Source organism: Dendrobates tinctorius, unplaced genomic scaffold, assembly GCF_039654945.1.
Source record: "Dendrobates tinctorius isolate UK_male_01 unplaced genomic scaffold, ASM3965494v1 ptg000039l, whole genome shotgun sequence".
Taxonomy (NCBI): domain Eukaryota; kingdom Metazoa; phylum Chordata; class Amphibia; order Anura; family Dendrobatidae; genus Dendrobates; species Dendrobates tinctorius.
In genome coordinates, this window is record NW_027361707.1 from 53,903,814 (window position 1) to 53,916,206 (window position 12,393).

Here is a 12,393-nt window from a genome sequence, read left to right on the forward strand (position 1 = left end):
CCTCCTGATCAACTTATTGGAGATACGAGCAATTCGGCTGGCTCTGCAGCAGTTTCATCACTTCTTAGCAGGCCGCCCCGTCCGGACCCAATCGGACAACGCCACGGCGGTGGCTTACATAAATCACCAAGGGGGCACCCGCAGCAGAGCAACCATGCGCGAGGTGGGGCACGTTCTTCAGTGGGTTGAAGCAAACCACTCGGTGATTTCAGCAGTCCACATCCCGGGTGTGGAAAACTGGGCGGCAGACTTTCTCAGCCGGCAGGATCTTGTGTCCGGAGAGTGGTCACTACATCCCGAGGTCTTCCAGCAGTTTTGTCAACGGTGGGGAACTCCGGATGTGGACCTGATGGCGTCCAGAGTGAACACCAAGGTGCCCACATATGTCGCTCGGGCCAGGGACCCACAAGCAATCACTGTGGATGCGTTGGTTCTGCCATGGAACCAGTTCCGCCTCCCATATCTATTTCCCCACTGCCACTACTCCCGAGAGTCATCAAAAAGATCAAGACGGAAGGGGTTCCGGCGATTCTGCTGGCCCCGTCGAGCGTGGTACGCAGATCTAATGCAGCTGCTCGCCGACGTTCCTTGGCAACTGCCAGAGCGCCCAGATCTACTTTCTCAAGGGCCGATTTTCCACCCGAACTCAGGGGCCCTGTGTTTGACGGCATGGCCTTTGAATCTTGGATTCTAACCCAGGCAGGGTTTGGGAGTAAGGTGGTCGCTACAATGGTTAGCGCCCGGAAGCCTGCTTCAGCACGAATTTATGACCACACCTGGAAGGTGTTCTTTGCTTGGTGTCGAGGCTGGAGTGTTTTTCCACTGAGATTCTCGATTCCCAACATCTTGGCCTTTCTCCAGTCGGGCCTAGACTCGGGCTTGGCCCCAAGTTCCCTCAGGAGACAAATATCGGTCTTATCCGTCCTGTTCCAGCACAGAATTGCTACCAATTTGCAGGTTAAGACTTTCATCCAGGGAGTCTCCCACTTGGTACCTCCCCATAAGGCGCCTGTGGACGCCTGGGACCTTAACCTGGTCCTAAGTGTTCTGCAGGAAGCTCCATTTGAACCACTTCTGGATGTCTCTTTGGGGTACCTTTCCTGGAAACTGGTGTTCCTAGTGGCCATCACTTCTATCAGGCGGGTTTCAGAGCTGGCGGCCCTATTCTGCCGAGCTCCGTTCCTCACTTTCCATAAGGATAAGGTGGTGCTCAGACCAGCCCCTCCTTTTCTGCCGAAAGTCGTGTCCTCATTTCACATTAATGAGGATGTTGTCTTGCCATCATTTTGTCCAGCACCGGTGCACAGTGTGGAAAAGGCTTTTCACACATTAGACCTGGTAAGAGCCCTCCGGAAGTGCGTGTCGAGGACGGCACCCTTTCGTCAAGACTGACACGCTGTTCGTGCTCCCCGATGGGCGCAGGAAGGGACTCGCTGCCTCGAAATCGACCATAGCCAGATGGATTCGTTTGACTATTCAGGAGTCCTACCTCATTAGAGGCACGCCGATTCCAGCAGGGATCAGAGCGCACTCTAATCGGGCAGTGGGTGCCTCTTGGCGCTTCGGCAACAGGCTTTGACGGAACAGGTTTGCAAGGCAGCAACCTGGTCCAGCCTGCACACATTTGCCAAACATTATAAAATCCATACTCAGGCCTCGGCGGATGCAAGCCTGGATAGAAGGATTCTCCAAGCTGCGGTGGTGCACCTTTAAACAAGAGGTGCATGTAGCTTGGATTGGTGAGTCAATCTCCCACCCAGGGACTGTTTTAGGACGTCCCACAGTATGTGTCCCCCATTGAGGCGAAGGAGAAGCAGGGATTTTTGTGAAAAACTCACCGTAAAATCCTTTTCTCCGAGACGCTCATTGGGGGACACAGCACCCACCCTATTAGCCAAATTGGCTTCTATATTGTTTAATTTATACATATTTATTTATGTGATATAAGAGTGGCCTTTTTCTCTGGACATGTTATACCTGTATTAAGGCTGATTTTGTTGTCCTCCTACTCCTTTGGCACCAAACTGATTTCCACCCGCAATAGGGGCGAGGGTGTATGCGGAGGAGGAGCTAATCTTTTTTTCACTTAGTGTCAGTCTCCAAGCGGCAGAAGCATATACCCCACAGCATCTGTGTTCCCCAATGAGCGTCTCGGAGAAAAGGATTTTACGGTGAGTTTATCACAAAAATCCCTGTTTTTGAAAGATCTACATGCTCTTATAAATAGATTGGGTGTGAAATCCTTCCAACAGATTCCCTTTTAATATCAGGAGAGGGGAACTTTCAAAATAGGATTATAAAGCCATTCTGACATGGATTTTCAAAGTCAGTGCACCAGCCTCATCAGGTATAAGATTTTTAATAAAATATGCAGTTTGTATTATAGAACCTTGTAACTGATCCAGGTTATCTCTTAAATGAGCCAGTGTAGCTCTATTATAATGTCACATATGTCATTTATAATCTACTGCTCTGTATAATCGTAATTTGAAAACTATATGCATTCATTTTTCTGCAGGTACTGATTAACCTTCGCAATCCTAATTACAACAGTGGGGAGCAGCCAAGTTCTAGGACTCATCTTGGTTTAATTCAAGTTCCACTAAAAATTAAGGATATCCCAGAACTGGTAGGTAATAACGGTGATAATACCATCCATATATCCTACAGATGCGTTTTTCAGCTGTATTTTTATTTTATACCTAAAAATTTTTAATTTGGTATTGAAAGAGTAAGATTTTTTATTTATTTTTATTTTTTATTTTTTGTATGTAAAATGACAATCGAAGTGCTTTTAGCACATACAGCACAGAAATCTATTGCAGTCTTTTGCATCCTATAATAGACTTCTGGTTTATTTCAGTATATTTGTCATTGATATACCCTCAAGTACAAAAATAATTATTTGAGCTTTGTGGTAATGTAATGTACCATCCAGAACGGGAAAAAATAGTTTTTAATAGTATTTTCAGGAGATCATAATGTAATAGGATGTGTCATTTTAAAGCTCATGATTTATATGGTCCGCTTTGCACAAAGTAGGTTCTTTTTTTGTGTTCGTTTTTTTTATCCTATCCCCTCACCACAAATTAACCCATTTTTACTTTATGCAGTGATGTTTAACCCCTTATCGACCAATGACAGATCTATCCATCATTGGACGCTTCCTCCTGTTTGGTGCGGTCTCTGGCGATGAGCCTGCACCTTTCCTGACACATGTCAGCTGTTCTGAACAGCTGACATGTGCCACTAACCGCTGCGGGAGGAATTGCGATCCTACCGCGCCTATTAACCTGTTAAATGCCGCTATCAAACGCTGAAAGCAACATTTAACATGCATTTCCGGTCATCACGCCGGAAATCCGCCCACCGGTGTCCCCCATCACGTGATTGCGGGTCACCAAGGCGTTGGGATGACAACCAGAGGCCTCTATAGTTGTCACTGCCGGTTTGCTATTAGTGCTACCCGGTGGTCGGCGCTCATAGCAAGTCAGCAATTCTGCTACATGCAGGCGATCTGATCATCGTCTGTATATAGCAGAGTCGATTGCCAAAGTGAAAAAAAAGTTTTTAAAAAAATATAAAAGTTCAAATTGCCCCATTTAAAATAAAACCATAAAAAATAAAATCAAACATACACATATTTGGTATCGCCACGTTCAGAATCGCCTGATCTATCAATAAAAAAAAAAAAGATAAACCTGATTGCTAAACGGCGTAGCGGAAAAAAAAATCAAAATGCCAGAATTACGTTTTCGGTCGCCGCGACATTGCATTAAAATGCAATAACGGGCGATCAAAAGAATGTATCTGCACTAAAATGTTATGACTAAAAACGTCACATCAGCATGCAAAAAATAAGCTCTCACCCGACCCGAGATCACGAAAAATTGCACTTATGAATGATACCATTGATTTTATCATATAGTGTACTGGAAAACAGAAAAAAAATTCAAGTGCATTGAAACTGCAAAAAAAAAGTGCAATTCCACAATTTATGTTGGGGTTTTTTATTTACCATGTTCACTATATAGTAAAACGAACTTTGTAATATGATTCTCCAGGTCAGTATGAATATGCAGATATCAAACGTTTATAGTTTCTTTTTTATTTAAATAGTGAAAAAATAATCAGAAATTTGTTTAAAAAAAAATGTTTGCATTTGTCGCTATTTTCTGAGACCTTTATCGTTCTCATTTTTCAGGATCCGGGGCTGGGTGAGGGCTTATTTTTTGCGCATTGAGCTGACATTTTTATTGATACCATTTTAGAGTAGAGCCGATGTTTTGATCGCCTGTTATCGTAGTTTATTGCAATATTGCAGCAACCAAAAAACCTTAATTCTGGCGGTGTATTTTTTTTTCCTCGTTAAGCCGTTTACGGATCGGCAGATTAATTTATTTTAAATTTTGATCATCCTTTTCTGAACGCAGTGATACTAAATGTGTATTTTTTTATTGTTTTATTTTTAATGGGGCAAAAAGGAGTTGATTTGAACTTTTCTGTTTTTTTTTTTTTTTTAATTTTTCTTTAAAACCTTTCTTTTTACTGTATTTAATAGTCCACTTTGGAGACTTGAAGCAACGATTGTCCGATCGCTTGTGATATACATAACAAGGCTTCAGCCTTGCTACGTGTGTATAGCAAAAATCACAATCTCCTATGAACCCCAGCCTCGGATTGGTGTTTACAGGAGTATTATGATGACAGGCACGGGGGTCTTCTGCAGACCCATAGCTGTCATGACAACCCATCTTTTGCACCGTGATCACGTGACTGGGTTGCTGATGGGCACAACTTGTAACTGGCTTCCGGGCAGTGTGTGTTAAATGCCACTGTCAGTGATTGACAGCTCAGCATCAGAGCCTGCATCAATGGCAGGGACACTATCGATTACATAAATATACAGTACATCATCGGTTCTGAAGAGGATAAACGAAATCTGTCACCACATTTGACCTATCTAAATTATTAATGTGGGCATACAAGTTATAGACTGCTGATGAGTGATCCCTGTGTGTATCATATCAGATATCTAGTTGTGGATAAATCATCTTTATCACTTTATATACAGTAAATGACGTCTTCCAGGCTCTGGGGAGGACGCTGCCTAGAAGATAACTCTGCCTCCAGAGCTTGTTATATATGAAAGGGGGTTACCAAAGTAAATATTACTAGTTATTGAACCCGTTCTACGCCCGGGTGGTGAGCATTTTTATTGGTACGTTTTTGTGCTATGTTAAATGGAACCAGTCACCAGAAATAATGCTGTTAACATGCAGGTAAGGGGTTAATCTGCAGGATAACATCGTTATTATGCTGTTTGTCGCCTGCACGCAAACGAATGCAGCGGGGAGAAAATTAACTTTATTCCTGCCTGCATTCGGTTGCAGTTATGAGGACGGCTCCGGTTCAGTCATCACTCTTGAGTATATAGAGAGGCAGCCGTAACGGTGGCCTCAGCCCTGACTTACAGCCGGCCTCCATGTAGAGCCAGTGTCAGTCAGGGCCGGGGACTCGGTTACAGCTGTCATTCTGTATATACTCAAAGCAGTGATTGAACCGGCATCACCCCGTGACTGAAGCCGAATGCTTGTGGGAAAAATAAAGTTTATTTTGGCGCCTCAGTCAGTGCATGACAGAACTATGCCCGGTGTGCGCAGCACTGTTGTCGTGTCAGAGCAGGTTTTTTCTCTCACCCATGACAGCACCACGGAGAGAGGGGATCCGCCCATCCTGGACAGGAACCTACAGATAAAAAGGGCGGTACCTCCCCTCCGCCTTCAGTTGGGTTCCTGTCCTTGACGGGTGGCCTACAGAACCAGCAGCAGCTTACCAAAGAGGAGATCCATGGCCGTCCCGTCCGAGGATTGACAGCGGGGAGGCCCTTGTCACGGCGGGGTCGGTTCCTGAAGCCGCCACCGCTGCAGCTGACGGGCTCGTCAGGGTGGACGGGGGGGGGGGGAGAGGACCGAGCCGCCGCTACGGAAAGGAGGCTGGGGGGGGGACTCAGGGCACGCGCGGGCCGCGCTATGGTACAGAGGTTACCAATATGGAGCTGCCCCGGAAATGAACAAACGACTTCCGGGTCCCCGCGGTCGGCGCATGGCGCACTCCCCGGGCAGAGAGCGGTGCAGCCTGGGAGAGGAGGTGACGTCACACGCCGGGAGATTCGAAAATGAAAGCGCTGAAAGTGCTCCTGGCTGGAAGCGTCCCGGAAGTGGGGGACAGGGGAACAGCAGGAGCAGCAGCCCAAGCAGGAGCCAGGCAGCAGCGACACCACCATCTCCGGCAAAAAAGAGTGGACAGGCGTGGTGACCAGTCTAGTAGCCACTCCACGCAGCTCAGCAGATCGGCTTCAAGGAGCAGTCACCATCCTTGGATCAGCCCATGCGGGACCTGAATCCACCTCCCGAACTGGTACCTGCAACCGTGCATACCTGGTGAGTGACCTTTGAGAATGTTCACCATTTTAACAGACTTCTTTTCCCTTATCAGGGAAATAAGAAGGGGGGAAAACAAAAAACGGGGTATCCCCCACTGGTAGCAGAGCCCTACCAATCTCATGACATAAGAGGCTCCGTGAATCCCGCGGACCTAATAGCTGTAATCAGTTCAGAGGTTCAGAGTACCCCCCCTTTTCACCCCTGATATGGGGGGGAAAAAGTTAAAGGGGGGGACGCCATAGCGGGTTCCCAGTCACATGTCTCGACGTCAGAGGAGATTACCTCAGATACCTCGGATACCGGCTCATCATCCTCAGACGAGCAAACGGGAGGCCGTCATTGTTTTCCCCTAGAGGAGGTAGACACGCTGGTAAAGGCAGTAAGATCTACCATGGGGGTGGCAGACCCTCGCCCTGATAGGCCCGTGCAGGAAATAATGTTGGGGGACTGGGCCAAAAGAAACGCAGGGTGTTCCTGCTAAACGAGAATGTACAGGAAAAAAAAAAAAGGGGAAAAGACGGATAGGCAGTCACTTACCTTAAGAGGAAATATCTCTTTGACGAAGGGGCGTCCACATGTTGGGACAAGGCCTCGAAATCCGAAGTAGCTGTCGCCAAGGCCTCAAAAAAAAAAAAAAAAAAAAAAGTTTGCACTCCCCTTTGAGGACAGGGGTACTCTGAATCACCCCTTAGATAAAAGGGCTGATACCTTCCTCAAGTGTGCTTGGGAAGCAATAGGCCAGCTATAGCGGCAACATGTACCTCCAGAGCCTTATGGTATAGGTGGATCAACTAGATAAATAGTTAAGGGAAGGTACACCCAGTGGAAAAGATTCGGGAAACAGGCGACCTTTTCGGCGGACTTATCGGCCAACTCAGTAAGATTATCATCCAAAGCGGCAGCCCTGTCAAAACGCAGCCCGAAGAAAGTTGTGGCTCAAATGTTGGCCAGGGGATTTACAAGCTTAAATGAAGCTATGCTCGATCCCCTGCGAAACGAAGTTCCTATTCAGGGAGACGTTGGATCCCATCCTCCAAAGGCAGGGGATAAAATGAAGGGATGCCCAAACCTGGGGCCTATAGCTTTTAAAAGGTCCTTTCATAACAAAGTTCTTTCAGAAGAGGTCACTGAGGGAACAGGAATGGGATGAGAGGAGAGGAGATAGAGGTCGTCTTCGGTAACTTATCCCAAGACAAGAAACCTTCTAACTGACAGTTTGTGGAAGAAAATCTCGGACAGCCCTTGGTTATTAATTCTGATCACCTCGGGCCTAAGGATAGACTTTTTCTCTCTCTCTCTCCCACCTCAAAAATACGTAGTAACTCCACTAAGATCCTCTATACGAGAACAAAAGCTCTCGAAAACGAGGTCCTAAGCTTAGTAAAGAAAAGAGTCCTCCATGAGGTTTGCCTGCAGGAGAGGGGCAGAGGCTTCAATTCCCCTCTTTTTCTGGTGACCAAACCGGACGGCACCTTCCGGATAATTATAAATTTGAAAAGTCTAAACGTTTGTCAAAAAACAAAAATTCAAAATGGAGTCAACCAAATTAACCACCAAAATCCTGTTCCCACACTGCTTTAGGACAGTATTAGATCTCAGCGACGCGTACTATCACATCTCCATCCACGAAGACTCCAGAAAATACCTCAGACTGGCGGTTGCTTTAGAGGGTTAGATAAAAGGGGTCCAATATGGGACCATGCCGTTCGGAATATCTATAGCCCCACGAGTATACACAAAACTAGTAGCAGAAATGATGGCCCGCCTAAGGGAGCAGGACAAATTAATAATCCCATATTGGACGACTTTTAATAGCGGCTCGCCCCTAAAATGCAAGGAACAGAGGGACAGAGTGATGAACACTCTACAGAACCTCGGCTAGCTTCTGAACCTGAGAGAATTGAGGTTGGAGCCAACACGTTCGGGAGTTCCTAGGACTAACACTGGACTCAAACACCCAAGAGCAATACCTCCCGGACCGCAAAAAAGAGAGCATCGCTGAAATGGTAGCAAGAGCGATTTAGAACCCTTCCATGACACTAAGAAAAGCAATGTCATTACTAGGGTCTCTCTCTGCCTGCCTACGGGCGGTCCAATGGGCACAGCTACATACGAGACATCTCCAATGGGATGTATTAGCCAGCCAGTTAGCATTACAAGGTCACTTAGGGGGCCGCATTACCCTAGATTCTAAAACTATTCATTTCCTAGCCTTGCATGGAAACAAAGACAACCTATCCAAAGTGATTCCTTGGGTAAAAAATAAAAATCACACATATGATTACCCCGGATGCCAGTCCCACAGGATGGGAAGCATACATGAACAGCAGGGTGGCCCAGAGGGAAGGGGGAGGCCAGGAATTAGAAGCAAACCAAAAGGAACTCGGGCAGTAGACTACACCTTACACTTCCTACCCGTGCTGTGAGGTCATCATGTCCGCATATTTTCGGACAATCAGGTAATGGTGGCTTATATAAATCATTAGGGAGGAACCAGGTCCCGAGCCCTAATGAACACGTCTTCCGAAATCCTCACCCTATCCGAGTATCTCTCTCGGCACTGCACATACGGGGAACAGAGAACTGGAGAGCAGACCTTCTGAGTCGCACCATATTACGTCAGGGAGAATGGGTCCTAAAACAGTCCTTTTTTCTGCAGATTGTAGAAATGTGGGGAACCCCAGACATAGATCTGTATGCCAACTACAAAAACAAAAAAGTGAAACCTTTTTTCGTTCCTTAGACCCCAGGGGGAATCCTCGGGCCCTGGACGCTCTTATGCTCCCGTGGACACAGAGCCTAATGTATGCCTTTCCCCCGATCATTCTCTTTCCGGCAGTCATAAGGAAAGTCAGAGAGGACGGAGCGAGAATGATACTAATGGCTCCCTTCTGGCCAAAAAGAACTTCGTTCTCCTGGCCGAGAATGCTCTCAATAACCGACCCTTGGGTCCTACCAGATCTCCCAGACCTACTGTCTCAGAGACCAGTGTTACACTCTCGAGCAGTGAACCTCCATTTAACACATGGAATTTGAAAGGGCACTGCTGAGGGAAAGGGGTTTTCTCTGAAAGCCTAGTTTCTACACTACAAAAGAGTAGGAAACCGGTCACAACAAGAACCTATGGGAGAACTTGAAGGAAGTTTCTGTCCACCTCCAGGGTCCAGGATGGAATCCAGATTGACAAAATTCTTGAATTTCTGCAGAGGGGCTTAGAGCAGTAACTGGTGGTTAACACACTGAAAGTACAGATAGCGGCCTTAGGTGCCTTTTATAACCAGGATGTGGCAGGCAATTCCATGGGTAGCACGGTTTATCAGGGCCGCAACCAGGTCTAGGCCAATAGTTAGCCTGAAATTACCATCATGGGACCCGAATCTCGTTCTATCTGCACTAACAGGTCCCCCATTTGAACCTATCCAGTCAGCTCCCCTTAATATCTTATCATTAAAACTGTTCTTCTAGCGGCGCTAGCATCATCTCACAGGATAAGCGATATTCAGGCTCTATCAACAGCGCCACCGTTGACCAAAATTCTAGAAGATAGTCATCTTGAAGCCTGACCCAGCATATCTACCTATAGTGGCATTACATTTTTCATAGATCCCAAGAGGTAGTCCTTCCTTCCTTCTACCCAAATCCCAGGAATAGGGGAGAAGAAAGATTTCACACCCTAGATGTGAAGAGGTGCCTAGTTCAGTATTTAGAGGCCACCAAAGGATGTAGGAAGGAAGGCTCTCTCTCTTTGTGTGTTTTCAGGGACCTCGGAGGGGACGCAAAGCATCTAAGAGTACCCTGGCAAGATGGATAAGGGATGCGATTGGCATATACATCCAGTGGGAATACCATTCCGGAGGGGTTGAGAGCTCATCCCACAGGAGCAGTAGTCACCTCGGGGACTGAAAGATCCGAGGTATCGATAGGACAGATCTGTAAGGTGGCCACCCGGCCAACACCTTCTACCTCTTTTCAGACATTATCATTTAGATCTAGCCTCTATGACCTGACCTTCGGGAGAAGGGTCCTTCAGGCGGTGGTCCCTCCCTAAGCTACCAATCTCTGTAATTCTCTCCGTGGTGCTGTCATGGGAGAGAGAATAGCTTAGTTACTCACCGATAACGGTGTTTCTCGGAACCCATGACAGCACGCGCTTATTTCCCCCAATTCACGAGTGTGGTGAGCACGTTTTACTGTCCGTGGAGTGTTTCCGTTTAGGCACGGTGCTTCTTGATAATAAGCAATATTATAATGTTATGTATATACTTCTGTTTAACTAATCTGGAGACCCTCTGATGCTCTGTAACCAACTGAAAGCGGAGGGGAGGTACCGCCCTTTTTATCTGTAGGTTCCTGTTCAGGATGGGCGGATCCCCTCTCTCCGTAGTGCTGTCATGGGTTCCGAGAAACACCGTTATCGGTGAGTAACTAAGCTATTTTGACAGTTTAATGAAATGGCGCGTCAGTCAGCGCATACCGCGTCTCTCTCTCTCTCTCTCTCTCTCTTTCTCTCAAAAATTGTAAAACTATCTTTTTTTAAAAATCACAAAAAAAGTACGAGGGGCGATCCAAAAGTAATGATAATCGGTTATTTCTATTGCACACAGAAATTAAAATAAAATGGTTTCTTCTTTCTTAGGTACCCACTAGTCCAGGAAAAAAAAATCACTTAAATAGGCCACGATTCCCGGGAGCTACATTCATTTGAATATGAACTGCCAAGGAGTGAACATCAAAATGGAAAAAAAACGAGCTCAGAGCTGTCATCAAATACCTCTGCTTGAAAAAAATGTCTACCAAAGACATACACAGCGACTTGGTGGAAACATTGGGGGACTCTTCTCCATATTCCACAGTTGCACGCTGGGCCAAGGAATTTAAGCTGGGAAGAAAATCGACGGAAGATGAACATCGCGAAGGACGCCCATCCACGTCCCTCAATGAAGAAAACGTGAAAAAAGTTGAAGTTGTGTTGGCAGATCGAAGAGTGACTATCAGGCATGTAGCTGAGGTCACAGGGATCTCATATGGCAGTATTCAAAGAATCCTTGCAAAAGAATTGCATATGAGAAAGGTCTCCGCGCGTTGGGTGTCAAAAATGTTATCCGACGAGCAAAAGAAGAAATGAGTTGACATTTCAATAGCAAATCTCGAAAAGTTCCAAGCAGACAAGGAGAATTTTTTGTCACGTTTTTTGACCATGGAAGAGACCTGGATCCACCACTTTGATCCCGAAACTAAACAACAATCGATGACATGGAAACGAGCCGACGAACCGATGCCGAAGAAATTCAAAGTGTCAAGCTCAGCAGGGAAGGTTATGGCGTCCGTTTTTTGGGACGCTGAAGGAATTATTATGGTGGACTAATTGGAGAAGGGAGCCACTATTACGGGCTCCTACTACGCAGAACAAATAAGAAGGTTGCGGGAGGCTATCAAGGAGAAAAGGCGCGGCAAACTGCGGGCTGGAGTGCTGTTTCACCATGATAACGCACCGGCTCACAAAGCTGCAGTTGCCATGGCTACCATTCAAGAAGCGGGCTTTGAACTGGTGGAACACCCCCCCTATTCGCCAGATCTAGCCCCCAGTGACTTCTTTCTCTTTCCTCTGCTCAAGGAACACCTCCGGGGCAAGAAATTTGACGGAAATAGTGACGTGATAACCGCTGTTGGGGAGTTTTTTTTGAGGGTCAAGATCAAGAATTTTTTTCGAAGGGAATTCTAAGTTTAGAAAAGAGATGGACTAAACGTATTGACTTGTTAGGAGACTATGTAGAAAAATAAATTTTTTTTGGACTATATTCATTGTGTTTATTATTAATTATCATTACTTTTGGATCGCCCCTCGTAGTTCTGAAAAAAAAAGGAATATTTTACTCAGAGAAATTACTGAAAAAAATGATAGGTGAAAATACCCTAATACAGTTCTGTGGTGCACATTGTCGTTTTA

The 12,393-nt window shown here is 46.1% G+C and overlaps 1 protein-coding gene across 3 annotated transcripts in view; it reads left to right on the plus strand.

Moving 5' to 3' along the window:
* Positions 1-12,393, plus strand: part of TBC1D19 (TBC1 domain family member 19) — a 294,506-nt gene that overhangs the window by 117,810 nt on the left and 164,303 nt on the right. For all 3 annotated transcript variants that reach the window (XM_073574712.1, XM_073574713.1, XM_073574714.1), the window contains exon 8: positions 2,519-2,629. In XM_073574712.1, coding sequence (XP_073430813.1) covers positions 2,519-2,629 — 111 coding nt within the window. The remainder of the gene's footprint in view (positions 1-2,518; positions 2,630-12,393) is intronic.